This window comes from Amyelois transitella, chromosome 4 (genome assembly GCF_032362555.1).
Source record: "Amyelois transitella isolate CPQ chromosome 4, ilAmyTran1.1, whole genome shotgun sequence".
Taxonomy (NCBI): domain Eukaryota; kingdom Metazoa; phylum Arthropoda; class Insecta; order Lepidoptera; family Pyralidae; genus Amyelois; species Amyelois transitella.
Window position 1 is genome coordinate 2,239,043 of NC_083507.1, and position 20,413 is coordinate 2,259,455.

Sequence of the window (20,413 nt, forward strand, 5' to 3'; positions counted from 1 at the left end):
TTATATTATAGATATTTATTTCAGTTTGCAGCTTTGTGCTTAACGATGATTATATCTGGTCTAATAATTAGATTCTCTTGTCAACATTTCTATTCTAGTTGTGAAGTTGACCATACTGAAGCAAAACGCTACAGTGCTGTTTGTTACCGCTTCTTCTGCACTGATGCTTTGGAAGCGGCAGTAAACTAAGTTATACGTAATTTATTTGACGTTTAAAATGTCCCATAACAACGAAAAGAAAAATTATTTTTTATTTGGTAAATTAACGCCTATTATGACATTGGTATAAATAAACAAGTAAGTACCGTGTACCGTCTGGTTCCCGGCACCAATACTAAAAAGAATAGGACCACTCCATCTCTTTCCCATGGATGTCGTAAAAGGCGACTAGGGGATAGGCTTACAAACTTGGTATTCTTATTTAGGCGATGGGCTAGCAACTTGTCACTATTTGAATCTCAATTCTATCAATAAGCCAAAATAGCTGAACGTGGCCATTCAGTCTTTTCAAGACTGTTGTCTCTGTCTACCCCGCAAGGGATATAGACGTGACCATATGTACGTATGTAAGTAGTTACTCACGATTCCAACAAGATCACCTTTCCCGTACTCGCCGACCAGCTCCTTCTTCCCGTTGGGATGCGTGATGACCGACCGCAGCCGGCCGCTCAGAACTATAAATGTGGATCCGGACTCCTCGTCCTGACGGTAAACGGCTCGACCGGATTCGAGGAACACCTTGGAAAATATAGATAAATTAATAGACATATAACCAATTGTTAATAATAAATAATAATCATAATTTAAATCAATAAATAATTGATCAGACTTACTAAACACTTAAATTATAACATAATCAGCTCGAAAATGTGTAGGTACTCTCATGATATTTTCAAAATAATATAGCCATTTTACTCGCAAGAAGTACCGATGGCCGGTCTCACATTATTCTGTACACAAACTCAATATGAGAAACATGTTTGAAATCTTACTAATAGTATTTTTAGCACGATCTATCTATCACAAAAACCTAAAGAATACCTAAAAAATTTGAATACAAACATATCTTTTCGACTCTAGTTAGCACTTGTTCGATGCAATAAAAATAGAAACCCTACGTACAGTATTTTGAACTTGGAAGTATTCATAATGAAAATCTAGTGTGGATACTTGAATTAAAAAAAAAAAGTATATCTTGTTTCGTTAACACTTACCCAGTCCAAAGCGAAGTCGACCTGTCTCACGAACGGCGACAACCTCCTCACCACGGTATTGGCGATGTGCAGCACCACCGAGGGACGGTCTCTCATTATGCTGTACACTGTAGTTTTTGAAAGGAGACCGATGCGCGAGAAATGTTTAGCGCGTATTGAGAAGAAACTTGGCTCGCCGGTTATCACAGCTAAACCTCCTTCCACTTCGCCTGCAATGTTGATAATATTTTATTTTTATTAATTTTATAAGCCATTTTTCGTTGAGAAATAAAAAAACTTCAGTTTTGACAGCTGTCAAATATGCGCTTTATTTTTTTCTCGGCAACGATACGATATGAATTAAACAAAAAAAAACAATTTTTTTGTTAATATTATTTTTCATACAAGAATTTCGCGTGTTTCGTTTGTCGTAAAAGGCGACTAAAGGATAGGCATATAAACTTGAGATTCTTCTTTTAGGCGATGGGCTAGCAACCTGTCACTTTTTGAATCTCAATTCTAGCCAAACAGCTGAACGTGGCCTATTAGTATTTTCAAGACTGTTGGCTCTGTCTACCCCGCAAGGGATATAGACGTGATTATATGTTTGTATGTATTATAATTCTTATTCAGTCTTCATACACTGATACACACATATTGAGTGGAAATATTGGGACCAACAATAAAGGCACTGACGATGCTAATTGTATCACAACAACATTTGATAGAAACCTATGTAAAAAAAAATTATTGATTTGATGATGATGACTCAAGCGCATCGGAAATCAGATACTCCCGTAAAACATGGGAAATATAAAAAAAAACACCTTAAACAAACACTAGTCTAGAAATATATCCTTACCGGGATAGGCTGTGAACATGTGTACCTCGCCGTCACCTTCGGCCACTTTCTGCGACACCAACAATGCTCCAGATAGAAGGTACACCAATGCCACGTCCTGAAAGTATCATTTAAGAAGTAAATAATATAAATTAATAATATAAAAATGGACTCGACAACGCCTGGACAAATTCGGCAATTTTTTTTTTAAAGTTTTACGTCAATTTTTTTTTTACAAATCTTTTTGACAGCTCGAAGTCTTTCGGGTCCGCTAGTATTAAAAAAACCTAATTCGACGTTACAAATCTCAGTTTTTTTCTGCATACAATACCTAGAATGCTTTAACTTATTAGACTATCACTTGTTGTTTTTTTTTTTTTTTTGAAAGACGGTATAAACATGTTTTACACGATCGCTGATATAAACAAAATGAAAAATTGAATCCAAAACAAAAATCACTGCAAATTATTTCACTACATACAAGGACAAGTAAAAATGCCTGACTGGTTCACAACCTGAAAAAAAGGATAACAGCATTATGAATCCGTCATCCCTTTCTTCCGAATAGCATTAATAAGTGATAGCAATATAAAACGAACGCATCCTCATGATAGACACATGGTGATTGTTTACAATTATGGTCTCGCATTATGGTCATGAATCTATAAAAATGGTGGCGCTACTCAATGTGTTCATGAAAATCTTGAATATGACTAAAGAATGAGACACACAATCAAACAAACAGACACCGTGTGTACCTGCTTTATTTCCGGTTCACCAGCGATACTATAAAATAGCTGGGAAAATATATATAGCATTAATAAGTTGCAATGTATGTGACTGATCTAAATGGGAATGGTACTCGTATGTAAGGAATAAATAAAGTCATTGAAATTAATTTAAAAAAAAAATTATTAAAATAAATTAACTCTATTAATTAATCTGATGAGATAGAGTATAAAATAAAATACTTTAAAAATAAACCCCGTATCAGATGTGATGTCAACACTTGTATGGGGACAATCAAAGTCAGTTTAAAGTTGAACACCGACACTTTTAACATACGAGGGTTTTCTTCTTCCACCTGGCTTTAGTCCCGGTTGCATCCTCACCACTCGGGAGAGGAGCCCAGGGTAAGCCCTTGACCATGGATCCTGGATTGGGTGAGTCAGGTTTTTGCACGAAGCGACTCCCATCTGACCTCCGCAACATTGCAGGTAAACCTAACCAGTATTGAATCGATCATGCTTATACATCCATGTGCCTGGATGTGAAGGTTTCTTCTACATATGAGGGTATTCCGTGAAAAATGTCTTGTCTCTCACCTTGTGACTCTCTTCCTTCATGATGTAGGTCCCAGCGGGCAAATCTCTCACTTGTACGTGTCCACAGAGTAAATTGTCACTCTCCAGACCCAATTCTTTGACAAACGCCTCCGTTGCAATTTGTATTAGAGCCTGTGAATATTCAAATTGTTTAGTCTTACTACACAAATACATCACTACATAGTATAAAACAAAGTCGCTATTTTAGTCTGTTTGTCTGTATGCTTAAATCTTTAAAATTACGCAACGGATTTTGATGCGGTTTTTTGTAACAGGTAGAGTGATTCAAGAGGAAGGTTTTTATGTATAATAACATTTATAATTATGCACCCGTGCGAAGCTGGGGCGGGTCGCTAGTAGTATGATAAAAAAAAACATTAATTCATTTCAATTCAAAATCTTTATTGCGCATCATCAAGTATTTCAGTTGAATTACAGTTACTGCTCATAAATTGTAAAATATGAACCCTGTTGGCCATCACTATTTAAAATAATTAAAATATATATGTGTTTTTTAAAAGAAAATTTCTTTTGTGAAAGTTGTACAAACAAACTTAAAAAAAAAAAACAAAAGGCAGGCAGCTGACCGCCGAAAAAGATTGCCACCTTTTTTCATAGAATTAAAAGAACATACTGTCTTAAGCGGACTAAGCTTTAAACTACAATTGTTTATGATATAAGAAAGACGGGTTCAATATTTTTCTATTAGATCCCGTAAATAAGTACTTAGGGAACCATTGGACTCAACTAAAGATTAATGGTTCAACTCGATATGAAGAAATAAATTAACCAATACCTGTTCGTCAAGATTCTCATTGGCGTCTCGTTTCTTGAACGAAGATCCTTCCTTAGACCTTTGAAGAGACGACGTTGGCTGAACATCAGGCTGCTGCTGCAATTGATTTATTATTAAGTCCACGTTCGTAGGTAGATAATCTTTGATAACCAGACAAGACATTGGATTTCTTTCTGCTTATAAAAATATGCAAAGAGTCGCTAGAGATATAAGAGAAATGTAATTGTTAATTTTTACTTTCACACAATTTTTACAAAATTCATAAAATCACGTTTATATTGCGGGGTAGACAGAGCCAGAAGTCTAGAAAGACTGATAGGCCACGTTCAGCAATTAGGCTTAGTAGTAGAAATGCGATTCAAATAATGACAAGTTGCTAGCTCATCGCCTAAAAGGGGAATCCCCAGTTTATAAGAATATCCCTCAGTAGCCTTTTACGACATCCATATGAAAAACATGTCCTACTCTTCAGTGCCGGGAACTACACGACACAAGTCATCAACGAGTATATGTACAGGGTTACTTCGCATACATAAAGACCTCTTAAGACTGGCTAACGTCACTAACAACGACGTTGTATGACGTAATATGTTCTGATGATTCTGGTTACGGACGCAACCGGGACTAAAGCCACGGAGAAGAAGTGCCCTTTCGGGAGCACCATACTACTACATGTCTATTTTTGTACATATTAGTTTTACCTTTTTTGTCTTTTTGTTATGGTGTTTTGTGAATTAATTCTTTTCTTTTTACTGTGCCGAGTGGTTCCCGGCACCAATAGAAAAAGAGTAGGACCACTCCATCTCTTTCCCATGAATGTCGTAAAAGGCGACTAAGGGATCGGCTAACTAACTTGGGATTCTTTTTTAGGCGATGGGCTAGCAACCTGTCACTATTTGAATTTCAATCTATCATTAAGCCAAATAGCTGAACGTTGGCTCTGTCTACTCCGCAAGGGATATAGACATGACCATATATATGTATGTATGTATGTAACTTTTTACTAAGTACAGACGACTCACCTGAGGTGTATTAGACGTTATGTCCGGCACCATATCGGGCCTCTGCCGCCTCCCCTGGATGTTAATGGGCGATGACACTTGGTGGCCAGTCTCTGACGCATGCTGTTACATAACACACGACTATTCTAGAGCAAACTCAGATTATGGTACACTCAAACGATATATTGTACAATACCGCCAACCATGTCATTGGTCGTTTGTGTTTATATTAGTAAATAAATTTATTGATTAGTTCAGATGGCTTAATATTTAATTAATATAACTGAACATGCAGCTAATTCATAAATGAAAAAAATTATGGCAAATAAATTTCTAATGCATCCTTGGTTATGGGTCGCCACAAACATTTTGTGTTATTCTAGGCCCGCACATTACCTCTTGAAACGCTACAATTTCATAAAAAGAAAATGATAGTCTTATGATAATTTCTGTGGTACAAAGACCAGCCCCGTAATATGGCACGCGAGACGGCTTTTTTATCGAACGAAAAACTATCGCTGTCTCGCTTTTTATTATGTCGTGAAACGGGACAGCGATAATTTTCGCGCGATAGCAACGGCATTTGGAAGCGGCACGAAATCAAGTTTAAAATAAATAATTCCACGTCAACCAATGTTGTGAAACCGAAGGATATGACAATTATTACGACATAGTGTCCCATAAAATAATGAATGGGAATACTGTAACTAGAGACCTGGTATTTATTTATCTTTATTAGGGAAACAAACAGTTACATAGTTGTCTATCACTACATAATATAAAACAAAGTCGCTATTTTAGTCTGTTTGTCTGTATGCTTAAATCTTTAAAATTACGCAACGGATTTTGATGCGGTTTTTTGTAACAGGTAGAGTGATTCAAGAGGAAGGTTTTTATGTATAATAACATTTATAATTTTGCACCCGTGCGAAGCCGGGGCGGGTCGCTAGTTAATAATATACTAATAATAGTTTTCTCTGTTTACTAAAACATAGTATCGAAAAGGCAAGGAAATTATTACGAGTATATAACTGTAAGTATTGTTCTGCATGATTATAATAATGACTCACCACATGTTCAGGCACAGTTCTCTCGGCGTGGTGAGGCGAATGCATCGTGGTGCTGCTGTCGACTGTTGCAGTTCTCGGCATTTTGCCGGGAGATGACGCCACTGTGGTCGGACGACGTTTCTCACGTCCCTGTATAAAATAGAATAAAATATAACACCATTTTTAATTTAATTTCATCTACAACTTTAATACATACATACACATAGTCACGTCTTTATCTCTTACGGAGTGGACAGAGCTAACAGTTTTGAAATGACTGATGGGCCACGTTCAGCTTTTTGTTTTTAGATGCTAATAGTGACAGGTTGCTAGCCCATCGCCTAAAAGAAGAATCCCAAGTTCATGAGCATATCAGTAACATACAGGTAATTAAACGACATAAATGGAATCTTTTTGAATAAAACACTAGGCAATATCTTAACATTACTACTATATAAAATATTTAAGGTATTACTCACTGGATTAACCAACTCGGCGCTAAGTCCCAAGTACTGATGCAGTGCTGTGAACGTGACCCGTTGTAAACGCACCATTATAATCTGAAAAAAAAAGTAATTGCATTCACAGAAAAACAACAAAGTTTAAACAAGTATATTTAATAACGTCTTATCGAAGCGGGCGACTAAAAGATTACTTACAATAGTGAATACAGATTAGTTTTTTATTCGATATTGGATTAGGCATTTGTCTTCCATCTCACCTGATGGTAAGTGACGATGAAGTCGAAGATGTTACATGACTAACCAAGAGATACCCATTTATTCTTCTTTTTAAGTTCGCGGACAGTACTTGTCTGGATTTACGAGGAACCTAAATATATATGTAGGTACAAGAAGTGAATGACTGACATATCAAAGCCTAGAGACTTGAAATTTGACGGGTAGGTTTTTTAATGTGGATTTCCCGAAATTAAGAAACAACTTACCTGAATTACCCTGACGAATATGTCGGGGTACTCCTTGAAAACTTCTTGAAACGCCCTCATTGGTAGCTTGATCACTTGGGAGTCTTCCAACGCTTTGGCATTGACCGTTTTGTATGGTTGTGAGTGACCCTGCGTAAAAAAAGAATCTTGAAGACGTAAATTTAATGCATTTATATTTATGTGAAACAGATTGTTTTGTTCATAGAGACACCTGACAATGTGTCTTGAAGTAATTTGTATGGCATACATATATATAATCACGTAGACCACGTTCAGCTGTGTATGACTTTATGACGGAACTGAGATTCAAATAGTGACAGGTTACTAGCCCATCGCCTACAAGAGAAATCCCAAGTTTATAAACTATCCCTTAGTAGCCTAGAAAAGATATGGAGTGATACTAGTCTGTGATTGGCTAACGGCGTAGCATACTTCGCTGTGATTGGCTGACGGCTTAGCATACTTCGTTATCATTGGCTGGCTGACTTAAGATTTGAATAACACACCGTTAGCACGTCAGTGAAGCTGAGCAGTGACGTCACACTCTCGCCCGCTCGCACCACCTTCAGTGACAGACTACTACCGTCCTGGTTAGTGATGTATACGTTAACGCGACCAGTCTGTACGACGTAAACGTTTTCGTCAGTGTCACCTGAAAAAAAAAACAAAAAAAAATTTAAATAAAGATCTTGTCCTAATTAGTTTTTGAGAGCTAACAGATATTAAAAGTCAGTTATAGCTTTCCGAGTCACAGTCAAAAATTTCAGTTTAGGAAAAGGAAAACAGCTGGCAAATTTCTATGTTTTGGAAGGTTTAGCCTTGAGCTTCTGTTCTGGGAGGAAATCTACACTCAACGTTTACTTAAAAAAATCAGCGTAAAATGATTTAAAGCGGATAATTCCAAAAATCCATAGAGAGAGAGAGATTATAATACATATTTATTCAGAAAGAGAAGATAAACCCTTATCAATATAATCAAACCAACACGAAAGGGTCGCCATGCAATCCACCACCAAAGGTAGTATAAAGCAAATAAAATAAACAGCTTACTCACCAACTTTGAAAAGAAAAGCGCCAGCCGGTAGATTCAGAATCTCCGTATGCTTACACAGCATGAGAAACACTGGTTTCTCGAAATGTCCGAACACTCGTATGCTGTGTAACATATACAGAGCATCAGGAGGCACCCTGTCGTCGCTCGTCAGGTCTTCCTCAAGGTACTCCGCCGGTGGCTCTAAGACCTAAAATAAATGAAAAAACAATGTTTATTGAGTTATACAATTACTAATTACCCCAGGGTCCTCTCAAATGCTGAGGATTAACCTGGGACTAAAGCCATGAAGAAGATGTTTACAATAGGGATATGACAAGATCTTAAAACAATATAAATCAGTTAATAACATGATTAATAGATAAAAGTTTACTTTCTGTTTTCTTCTGCTTGTTGTTCAACTTAATTGATTCAACTGCAATACGCAGAAAAATCTAATATTAAACCGTCACACAATTACAACGTCATCAATATACACCGCAATCACAATAGAAGCTATCGAGTGTCATAATCGGGTAATACGATTATGAAAACAGGCGATAAGCAACAGCGGTGGCGAGTGTAGATACGGAAATATCTATTGTTATGTGTAATTTACATAGATAATTATTTTTTTGGTCATTTATATCGAGAGGGTGAGGCCCTGTCTACCCCGCAAGGGATATAGAAGTGATTTTGTGTATGTATGTAATAAAGGGTTATCATTCATTCATACTTTAAGCTGTTCAGGAGCCGCCTCCTTCTTCAACTGTAGCAATTTCCTTGCGAACCGCATTACGGCCCTTCGTTTTCGACCCTGGCCCGAATTGGATATAGACTTGACTTTGCGTAGCATCCGCCTGCCGTAGAACAACATCTTGTCCCGTTTTCTGAAACGTTTCGCTGGTTCGCCCGCACCGCCAACTGCACCAGCGCCTAGTAGCATTTCTGTGGAATATGGATAATGTTTTGTTATTATTATTTTTTCTAAAATAAAATAGGCAGAAGAAAATTTATTGCAATGTATGTTTCGCAAGTAATCTAAGTTGATATGCAGAAGAGTTTGAGAACAGTATCTCATAAATACATGATTAACAATGCTGTCAATAAAAAATAATTTTCTATTTAATTTAATAAATCTGCATATAGTATATATATGCAAAGTAATTATTTATCTTAACAAATAATTTGTTGCTTTGTAGTAATATTGATATTTCTTATAACAGTATTTCTTATCAATAAACTATAGTTACTGATAACGACGATCACGAAAAAACAAACAATATTTGTCATTAAAAAAATGTACGTGATAATAAGTAAGTCATAAGTGACCTTTAATTGTATGCTAAGTCAAATGAAGAACATAAATAATAAGTTGGCTTCTCCGGTCATACATAATGATGAAACTTTTTATAGGTACTCAAAACCCAATAATCAGACGAATAATATATCGATTTGAATTTATAAGTGCCACCACGTATACAAACTTACACAAATGATTTATATGACTGAAATATAGAATTATCATGTCGCTTGTTTCCTTTCTTCCAGAAAAAATAAAAAATTATTAACATATAACTTTTATTAAAACCAGTATTTTAATTTGGCCAATGACTCTTTCCTGGCTGGACTGGTTTTTGGTCGATCAGATTTTAATGTGCAGAACTGATAAGATTTAAACTATCGAGAGTTTATGACCCTTGGTCAATGTACGGACTTTAAACCGCCAGCATTCCAATTAATTCCTATTAAATTCTCTTTGTTATCTTTGACTCACCGAACCACAATGCTGTCTGAGGATAATTAGTCACAGTACCTAACATGTAAAATACTTATATGGTATTGTTACTAATACTCGACCAAGGCATAAAAATGCACGAGATTTGTTTCTGTAATAATGTTGTCTTTACATTTTTAAACGTATAAATAAATAAATTATGCCCAAATCACACAATCAAAAAATACTTTTTTTAACCGTATTCTTGAGAGATTATTCGTCTACAAAACCTCGGAATAACTGATAAGGATACTTATAAGGAATCTTCCAATATCGATGATTATAGGACCTTCTAATACTTCTTTGATGCAGTTCCTGCTTGTGAATTATCGCTGATTTTATAATCCATCTGATGTTATCTGACAGATTAATGTTTTTTTTTTTTGTAAACTGATCATAATCATATACCTATTCCAATTCAATTGAATTAATTATTAAAGTCTTTTTATTTATTTATTCTGTGTTACTATGTAATTTGTCCCATATATATTTATTTATTTCTTATTTAATAAAAGTACATAACAGGTTTTAAATTAAAATGCAAATTTTTAAGTTTATTATATGATTTGTTTATTACATATATAAAATTATATTGACATTGATTAATAAATGTTTTTTTTTTTGTTATTTCAGTTTAACGATTTTTTAGATTTTAATGCCAAAATCACCTGCAGTGCCGAACAAGTGATCTTATTCAATTGTCATTCATTTAATTAGGCAATCCGTTCTTAAGCGGCTTAATGTCGGTCACGGCCTTCAACTTGATTAATTGAGATAATAACAACTCTAGCCATTGTATTCAATGTCAATGATAAAAATAAATGATATGAATTTCAATGTGATCTTAATTATCTCTTTCCCTCTCTCCTCCACTCATCTAAGACAAATTTAATGTTAAGTTGAACTGAGTGCCAATTTATTTCAACATTCATACAGTCACGTCTATATTCCTTGCGCGCAGACAGAGCCAAAACTCTCGAAAAGACTTCATGATTAAATTGAGATTGAGAGTTTCTAGCCTACAAAAGTAATCCCAAGTTTATAAGCCTATCCCTTAATCGCCTTTTACGACGTCCATAGAAAAGATATGCAGTGGTTCAATTCTAAAGAGCCTATTCTAAATTTATTTCTACTTGGTAAATTTCATACAATAAACATATAATATACACACATATTGTACATCATTTTATAACATTGAAATCGCTCACCTTTGGCACGCCATCTTCTATAGTAGTAGAAACACACGACTAGAACTGACACCAGGAGACATCCGCAGAATGAATATAGTAACTGAAAAAAAAACAATATTACGAATACAATAACGAATATTTAATATCTATTATCTATAAGAAATTCAATAGTAATCCGTGAATTTGAAGAGTAAATCAGAAATTGACAGAGATAGATTTTTTTTTAATAAAGTCGAAATAATCATAAAAGGTTTGTTTTACTAAGATTTTTCTTCTTCGAATAAATATATGTATATCAAATAAATAAACGAATCTTCACTCTTCAAAAATGAACCATATTAATATTATAAGAATCTTCAAGTGAGTTTGTATGTTTGTCGTCACCTCTTCACGTTCTAAGCAGTTAACCGATCCGCATACCTAAATAAAGTGTGGAGAACGGAGAAAGATATTCTTTTCACGCGGGCGGAGCCGCGCATAAAAGCTTTAGTTCAAAATAAAATCGATGATTTCCACGACCTAGGTCCCAAACTATTGTGTCCCCATATCGTGCAAATCACGTGATAATCGCTATTGAGCTATTGTGTTGAAGAGATTGGTTAGTTATTATATGAATTTGATGGCTGTACAAGACCCGAATAGGAATAACAGATAGTATTGATAGTCCAATCTACCAGATATAGAAAAGATCAGACGTGGATGATTATTGCACATAGCAAAAAAAAATTCTCAACACTATTAGTATAAAAGCAGTGTCATCATTTAAGGGACTGTGTGATGATAAGAATTTATTTCACCATAACTTCTGTTTACCTAAGAGCGTCTGTAAAAATATATGTTTATAAAAAGAATCAGACTGCATAGAATCATCCAAGTTCTTATATTTTTAAAACTAATCGAATGGAACGTTCGAAACATACCACAAACAACATCGATAATACTGGCACCGGCACGCAGAACCAACACACAACTGCTTACAGTTAAATGTCACGGTGCACTGATCCGCGCGAAGTCCTTGCCAGCACTTTTCGTTTTACTGTCGCAAGCGCATAGAAATTGCGCAAAATTGAAACGTTTTTCTCAAACATAACATCAATTATATCAATAAGCCTTGTTTAGATCCTACATTTGAATAAATCGTCTCGTATTTATTGTACAATTTTATTTACATCAAACTAAAACAACCGAGAATAGAAGAATAGAATAGAATAGAATATTTATTTGCTTTTGACTAGGGTTTACAAAAGGTATAAAACAAAACATATTTCCTCCTGGTCAGCCATGAATTATAGCATGCAAATATTATAAAATTATACACAAGTCACTTAAGTCAATTAATTAATTCTTAATAAAAATTAATTTAGAGACTATTCCTTTGTAACATGTTACATATATTCACATCTATGCGGGCATATAGCAATGCAATATTGACTAGAAAAACGGTAATTTAAGTTAAAAGGGGACGGAGCTGCGGACTATAATCATAAGAACGATTAAGTACCTATAACATTTTTACGCAAAATTATAGTTTTTTTAAACCGAAATCTGTAAGAAACCATCAGGATAGTTTATTTTTCACAAATTCTATAATAAGAAGGACTTAAAAATATAACGTTAAGTAGACACAAAACATGCTTTCATAAATTTTTTGTTGCATTATTATTAAAAAAATAATGTAATACTTTGGGCACATCAGAATGTGGAAACATATTGCAAAACATTGAAGGTTGGGTTGCAGATGTATAAGACAGGTGTATTTTACCCCCATTATAATTTATCATTATTTATAGCCCTGATTAACAGCATGTAAATACCAAATGAAAAGAAATGAAGTACTTATTTTCAATTTTATTATTATTAATTTATAACTGCCGTGCCGTGTGGTTCCCGGCACTATTACAAAAAAGAATAGGACCACTCCATCTCTTTCCCATGGATGTCGTAAAAGGCGACTAAGGGATAGGCTTATAAACTTAGGATTCCTCTTTTAGGCGATGGGCTAGCAACCTGTCACTGTTTGGATCTTGGTTCTATCATTAAGCCAAATAGCTGAACGTGGCCATTCAGTCTTTTCGAGACTGTTGGCTCTGTCTGCCCCGCAAGGGATATAGACGTGACCATATGTATGTATGTATGTATGTAATTTATAACCTGGCCCACTTTCAACACAAAAAATAAACTATGTACTTAATTGAAACAAAAGATTTGTCTAGATCTAAAGTCGTGAATAACTACCTAAATAACTTATTTACATTTGGACTACTTTAGAACCTGTTGTCGCAAAAATAACCATCTATGGTATTTCATTTAGGTATAATATTTGCAGATTTAATTCTGGTCTGATAATACTAACCGATGCTCTTACAGTAAGAAAAACATTGTGAGAAAACCTGCACATTCAGGCATACACCAGATGTGTAAATGTTAGTTCTCTAGCCTGCTGGTTCTTTTGCTATTGGATACAAAATATACCAGGTGGCTAAGTCAAAATATTTAGGTTATATTGCCTAGGTGCATAAAGCGAAAACCCCAAAAAATTACATACATACATATTATCACATCTATATCCCATGCAGGGTGTGTGTATGTGTGTTGGGTTATTGCTCTTTGTTGACAAGCCATGGGGCAATGACCTTGTTGAAAAAGATTGTTGTTCCTAATCAGCAAAATACATACATTAAATGATCAATTAGTGTTTTAAGAGATAGTTTCTAAACTCTATAGTGCACAAAGAGTATTAAATGTATAAAAATGGTAAACAAAGAAAAAATATTCCTACACACAAAAAGGTAACATGTATTTTGCTTGCAGCTCAGTTCCCATCTAACTCTTCCCCCTAGTATTTTTTACAAATCCACTACAGAACATTTTTATACACCCATCATACATTTACATACATGCTAATTTACTTTAATTCTTAGAAGTTACAGATATTCATCATGATTTTTTAAATATTATCTATGTACCATGGCATACTTTTCTTATCAGAACATCAGCTGAATGATATCTGTACATTGTTATGAGCGCATATTTTTTTAAACATTAATACTGAGTATGATAAACACAGATTAGGCAAAAAGAAAAGAGAAATAAATAAAACATAAAAGCCTAACAACTCAACATGGCCTATCAGACATCAAGAAAGAATTTGTTTTGTTTAGCACTGGTTTTCCGCAAGAACCTAAGGATAAGTTATAACCACAGAAACAATAAAATAGAGAACTAGGACAGCATACCTACGTAGAATGACATAGAAATGAACATACATACTTAATATGGTTACTCCCTTACAAAGTAGACAGAGCCAACAGTAAGATTAAAAAACCATATTCAGCTGTATATTTTAAGGATAGTATTGACATTCAAATAGTAACAGGTTGTTAGCCCATCACCCAAAAGATTCCCACTTTTATTAGCTTATCCCTTAAAAAACTTTTACAATTTGCATGGGTAGAAAGGCAATAAAAATTTAATTGGCTACCTAATAGAAGAGAGGAGTGTCAAATCACAGACTTGTAAGCTTAAAACAAGACCTACTGCTGCTACTTACTGTGATACTAGCTGCACCCTAAAGGATTTGCTTACGTGGGAATTTTGGTAGCACCATAATTTGTTATAACTGGTTAATTATATTACACTTTAGTATTAGTATTCTTGGGGTTATATCAAGTGATGCTTAAGAATAAGTTATCAGACTAAACACGGGCTTTGAGTCTTGTGAGGAGACTTACGCGACACAGGTACGAAGATTTAAAAGATATCCTACAGTATGTCTTATCTATTTTTTTGGACATTGAATTCAAGGGTATTTCTTGCTATATTTAACGAAGTGCTTATTACCTAATAAATAACAACAACACAATAAATATTGGTTCTTATAAGCAAATAACACCTAGAGATTGTATTTTGATTATTACCTCTGGATTTATTTTAAGTTTTGCGGCAAACAAAGAAATATCAAACAAAAATCAATACCTGATTCTCTTGAAAATTGTCGGACCATTCTGAAGTCCAAGTTTTCACTGCAAACATATCTGACTTATCATTGATATTATTCAAAAGTCCAACCACATCCATTTTTTATGATATAACATTAAAACCAAAACAATTTTCGAGAGAAAACCCGCATTTCCATCGCGTTCCACGGTTTATTAATCAGCTGTTGATTTGACTTGACATGTCAGCCAAATGACAAGTAGAGGTGGACGTTAATACGATAAGATATTACTATTATTTAATTTTAAAACAAAATTAGATTAGTTGTAACACTTTGGCAATTTAATTCGATAGACTGTGAAAATTAAACCAATCAAATCAATTATATCGACCGACCAAATGTGTATCAAACGAAAAAGGTGGTATATTTTGCTTTAATTAAATCCAAATCCAATCAAATAAAAAAGCAAGTTAAAATTATCAGAAATTAAAAGAATGTTACCAATAATTTAGCAACATTTTTCAGAAAAAAATGTAATAAGTTAAAAACTATTATTAACACAAGATTTTCATTTTACCAACATTTTCAAGAAAGAAAATAATAAGCAATTCAGCAGATAAGAAGTTAAGAAAAGCTAAAGCTAGCTAATTTTAAAAATAATTTAATGATTATTATGTATTATTTTTTTAAGCCTTCGCGAGGTCGTTCAAGAGTAGGTAATTCTTTTTGAAGTTTGTTGAAAGAAGTAGATAGTGATATCATTCATTTAAATGGTAGATGCTCAGAGTCTGAGTCTCAGTCAGACCGAGTATCTAATCATATAGACAGTGTGAAAAGGAATTATCTGAGCTTGCGTACACCAGGCAGTTTGAGGTCAAACGTTTGAATGTGTCCGATATCCATTATTTAAAAAAATATTAAAACTTTTAACGTTTACGTCACAAGACTACGTCCACTGTGATACTTGGTCCGAGGAAAGCTAGGAATGTGAAAAAATAATCGATTAAAAATCGATTTTTTTAAAAGTATAAATTGATTTTAATACCTGATTTTTTTTAATTAATAATAGATTTCTTAAAATCATGCAATAAATGCACTCCGACATTACGTTTGGTCTTCTAGCTTGGAGCCAGGAACGCGAACTGCCAAAGATATTATCATAGCTCCATAATATTACATTAAAACCATCTGTGCATTCTTTCTGTGCTTTTAAAACAGTTTAGATGATTTATTTAATCAAACATTCACTAGATGGAGTTAGACAATGAACTGTATTTTACCGACATTCGGTTGATATGTAATTCATTATTCATTGCTGAAACTTAATTTGTGTTGATTATATAAGAACTTACTGTTTCTGTTGTTTATTTTAAATAAATAAATCTATTGATATAATGTATATGACGTTTATTATGATATTAATTGAAAAATTAGGAAAAATTTATCAATATAATAAAATCGATTATTTTCTTTAAAAAAATCGATTACTTATTAATCGATTTTTCCTGCTTAAGAAATAGACCGATTAGATAAAAATCGATTTTTTATCCGCAATGTCACATCCCTAAGGAAAGCTGACTATCCACAGTTCATCTTCATTCATTCGTTGAATCGTATGTCGTGCTGCGCAAGCAAAGAAATCAACTAACGAGCAGAGGATTTTTTTGATTCCACGTTTTGTAAAATTTGTCAATAACTTGCATACCTATCCAATTATATTGTAGTGTGAGAATTTCGAACAGTACTAAGTGAATTGTGTTTCAAAGGTAAGTCAAAACTAATTGCAGTCTATATGCCATGCGATTCCACATGCCCTCCATCCACCGCACGCCAACATGGCTACTTTTAGATCGTTACTAGAATACCTACTATCAACTTGTATTTGTATTTACAGATGTCGCGTTATCGGGAATGGGATCTCTCATGCAAAGTCTATGTTGGAAATCTTGGAACAAACGCTTCTAAATATGAAATAGAGAAAGTGTTCTCGAAGTACGGAAATATCCGAAATGTGTGGGTGGCAAGAAACCCGCCTGGCTTCGCTTTTGTCGAGTTTGAAGACCCCCGTGATGCTGAGGATTCTGTTCGTGGTTTAGATGGAACGTAAGTCTAGATTTTACAGTTTCATTTATTTCAACCGTAGTATTGATCGGATAAGAATGTTAGGTGGCGCCATATCGTGACCGCCATCTTGCCATGCCACTGTTGACCTATTTTTTAACGGACTTTAAAAAAAGAGGTTCCCAATTAGACCAATTTTTTTCTAGATCTCCGATTTTTTAGTACGGTCGCCTGCGTAGAGATTTGCCCCTTGTTCATACAAACCGGTGAATGAAATACATTAATAATAATATGTGTCATAACACATACGTAAATATTAAAATTATACTTAGTCGAAATGAAATGTAACGAAATTCAGCAAAATATGTACACCATCCAATCAGCACACTCCTTAGATCCGTTTCATTTTTGATGTGAAACGCTTGAGTCATAAGTGTGCCAGAGCACGACACCTCCATTCTGAGACTGATATGTGGTGTTTTCTTTGGATATCACTTGTCTTAGAGAGGGGAACATTTTTTTCTACACATGATACATTATTCTTTGAAATTATTTCACAATTTCGAGAAGGAATCCTTTCAGGCATCAATCAGCTGTATGGCTTTATAATGGAATTAAGATTCAGATAGTGATAGGTTGCTAGCCATTGCCTACAAGGAAAATCCCATGTTTACAGCCCTTTCCTTTGGTCGTCTTTTATGACAACCACGGGAAAAAGTGGTCCCTCACTGCAAGCAGTGTGTGTGGCAGTATTTTAAGCAAAAACATAAATTTTTCTGTCATTAAATTCTCAATAAAAATGTAGTATTACAAAAGTAATAAAAACAATATCAACTATTCTTAAGTAGGTAGGCAGATCTCAATTTAATTGAAGAAAACATATTCTTGTCTTGCTCTATTTATATCTATTGCTCAGATATGAATTTGCAAAATTTATTTTGACAGACGATGTTGCGGCACCCGCATTCGTGTGGAAATGTCTAATGGGCGCACCAGAAGAGACAGAAGGTATGTCTGGCTTATTATATTAGCTCTGCTCTACTATACAAAAATTCATTTTTTTTATTTATCCTTAGTCTTCAAAATATAATTCCAACTCCTGTGTATACACACAGAGTTTTGCAAATGGTTTATTTACAACATAGATTTTTTTATTATACTTTTGTTGACAATGTGTCATATCAAAAAAGATTAATCCCTCTTGTTGGTCTGATTTATTATTTATGTAGAATTCAACCACTTCAAACTATCAATGAATTTTCTTTCCAACTAAAAAATGTGTGCATTCCAGGATTACTGTGCTTTTTTATATGTGGTTGCAATGATGTTTTATTTTCATGACAGATTTCTATTGCTTTTCTTTTCTAAAATTATTATAGATGTGTTCACAAATGTGATACAGTAGTAGTATATATTATATTAATTGCTGAGAGAAATGCATGTTTGCATTGTCATTTATTTACCAAACCATTGTTAATGTAAGCTTGGAAAGGAGATATTAAAAGTGGTGGGTGTTGGAACGTTTACAGGTCCATTTTATCAACCAACCACCAACACACCGACCTCACCACATCTCTTCACAACTACGGCTCGTATATAATGACATCCGCTAACGCCGCTCGCCACCACAGCCCGCTCAGCGGCCGGCTCTCCAAACTACTACGCGCAACTGAAGCCTCAACATGCCTACAAATCCTCATGACAGCCATTACCTAGTCCCAACATCCTGTCCCGGAGAAAGTATGTTCTTAAAGAGCCATTTAGGACCCTTATCATCCCGACATGACCTCCTGATGCTTCACCGACTGCACACACCGTCAACAAGGCACAGCCAGCATACAACAGCGGTCTACTCTCCCAACAATAACTCGCGACCTCCCGATTAGCCACCGCTCCACGGAAGATTACAAAGCCTCAATACAAAAATCCCTTCGGCCTCACAGCAGCCCAACATCGAACAACGACCTTCTTCAGGCTCACCAAGTCTCGGTACTTTTTAAATCCTATACTTAGCACTACCTAACCTACCTATATAGCATTAGTGACTGTTGGCGTATTACGTGTAATTAGGTACTTGTACCGTAGAGTAACGAACATTGTATTTTAATTACTCCCATGAAGTTAATGACCGCAATGATAGTAACGAGCTGTCTGTTCAAGAAAAGGTGAAAAGTTAGAAAGTTTTGTATTGTTTCAGTTTTTTTTGGGTTGTGTTTTTGGTTCGTGGTTGACGTTTGTTTTTGTCCAGGTCGCGTAGCCGCAGTCCGCGCCGCCGCTCGTACTCGCGCGGCCGCTCAGTGTCGCCGCGTCGCTCGCCGTCAATCCGTCGCCGGTCACCTTCCATCAGACGCTCGCGGTCCCGTGACCGGCGCAGCCGATCTGACAGCAAGAGCAGGTAATTTTAATTTGTTGTTTGATGACTGACGTTAACTCCAGGATCGTAATCATGGATGGATACCAGGTTGCTCACAAGTGAGAATGTAACTGAAACTAACTCCAGTCAGTTGCAAAATTTCGCCTTGGATAGGAACTTATTTGGAGGAGGTTAAAGGTTTTGTGTTCATCCAATGTAGACAGAAAATTTTTCCTTTCTCATCATAGGTACCGTTCTCTTTATTTTTGAGGGCCTCTGTACAAAAACAAATTTTCATGCTGAACTGATCTTGAGATTGATTACCAAAATATCTAAGAAAGGTTGGTCAGACACAAGTCAGATCCTTAAAATTTTTAGTGCTCATTTTAGTCGCCTCCAATGTCCACAGGAATTTTAACGAAATCACACGGCAAAGAAAACTCGTGGTACACACTGAGCTAATATGTATTTAATTTTCTTTTCAGATATTAAATCATTGGTGGAAGAACAATGTACAATCGGACAAACTGTAATATAGTGCGTGATAAAGTATGAATGTGTTGTGTTTGTATTAATTAAGAATAGATTTATTGCCAGGACAAAACTAGCGAGATATATGCTTTTAAAATTACGTTGTAATTTTTTTTTAATTTATGCATTGTATAAAGTCAGCCTAGTAATATGCACCAATGTCAAATTGTTGTACCTATTTTAAGATAAATGGTCTACGTAAATAAATAAAGCCTACTTATGTAATTTAATTGTTTTCTTTCTGATCTAAATCTTAAACAAGAGAAAAAAAAACTTTTACTTGGAATGTGACTAAATTTTAAAAAAAGAATACTAATAATTATCATCTGTTAATTAATTTCTAACTCAGTTCTCATTTATTTTTGAATCTGTGCCATTTATAT

The 20,413-nt window shown here is 34.7% G+C and overlaps 2 protein-coding genes and 1 non-coding gene across 12 annotated transcripts in view; 2 read left to right on the plus strand and 1 right to left on the minus strand.

The window, feature by feature from the left end:
• The window catches only part of LOC106129386 (neuropathy target esterase sws), a 46,542-nt gene extending 31,202 nt beyond the window's left edge, over positions 1-15,340 (minus strand). For 5 of the 8 annotated variants that reach the window (XM_060954652.1, XM_060954654.1, XM_060954651.1 and 2 more), the window contains exons 1-14: positions 15,124-15,340; positions 11,167-11,248; positions 8,918-9,129; positions 8,206-8,392; positions 7,658-7,803; positions 7,152-7,280; positions 6,685-6,765; positions 6,227-6,355; positions 5,178-5,279; positions 4,156-4,251; positions 3,360-3,491; positions 2,056-2,152; positions 1,215-1,423; positions 583-738 (exon numbers count right to left, since the gene is read on the minus strand). In XM_060954652.1, coding sequence (XP_060810635.1) covers positions 583-738; positions 1,215-1,423; positions 2,056-2,152; positions 3,360-3,491; positions 4,156-4,251; positions 5,178-5,279; positions 6,227-6,355; positions 6,685-6,765; positions 7,152-7,280; positions 7,658-7,803; positions 8,206-8,392; positions 8,918-9,129; positions 11,167-11,248; positions 15,124-15,225 — 1,860 coding nt within the window. In that variant the 5' untranslated portion in view covers positions 15,226-15,340. Of the gene's footprint in view, positions 1-582; positions 739-1,214; positions 1,424-2,055; positions 2,153-3,359; positions 3,492-4,155; positions 4,252-5,177; positions 5,280-6,226; positions 6,356-6,684; positions 6,766-7,151; positions 7,281-7,657; positions 7,804-8,205; positions 8,393-8,917; positions 9,130-11,166; positions 11,249-12,068; positions 12,191-15,123 lie in introns of those variants that run through there. The other 3 variants (XM_060954658.1, XM_060954653.1, XM_060954657.1) reach the window with 2 other exon arrangements.
• A 1,321-nt stretch (positions 15,341-16,661) lies between these two features.
• On the plus strand, positions 16,662-20,255 carry LOC106129433 (RNA-binding protein 1). Of its 3 annotated transcripts, none has more exons than XR_001228467.2 (5): positions 16,662-16,851; positions 16,980-17,188; positions 18,092-18,154; positions 18,676-19,135; positions 19,395-19,534. XR_001228467.2 is itself a non-coding variant. In XM_013327993.2 (5 exons), exons 2-5 carry the CDS (start codon positions 16,980-16,982, stop codon positions 19,989-19,991), a joined length of 426 nt encoding a protein of 141 aa, XP_013183447.1. In that variant the 5' UTR covers positions 16,664-16,851; the 3' UTR covers positions 19,992-20,255. The 3 variants fall into 3 exon arrangements, 2 of the variants coding, with proteins under 2 accessions (XP_013183446.1, XP_013183447.1); XM_013327993.2 differs by lacking the exon at positions 18,676-19,135 and adding an exon at positions 19,985-20,255 and having other exon boundaries at positions 16,664-16,851; positions 19,395-19,541; XM_013327992.2 differs by having other exon boundaries at positions 18,676-19,534.
• Positions 17,528-17,662, plus strand: LOC132904406 (small nucleolar RNA SNORA53). Its single transcript, XR_009657574.1, has one exon. It is a non-coding gene; the product is annotated as a small nucleolar RNA SNORA53 (small nucleolar RNA).
• Positions 20,256-20,413: the final 158 nt, after the last annotated feature.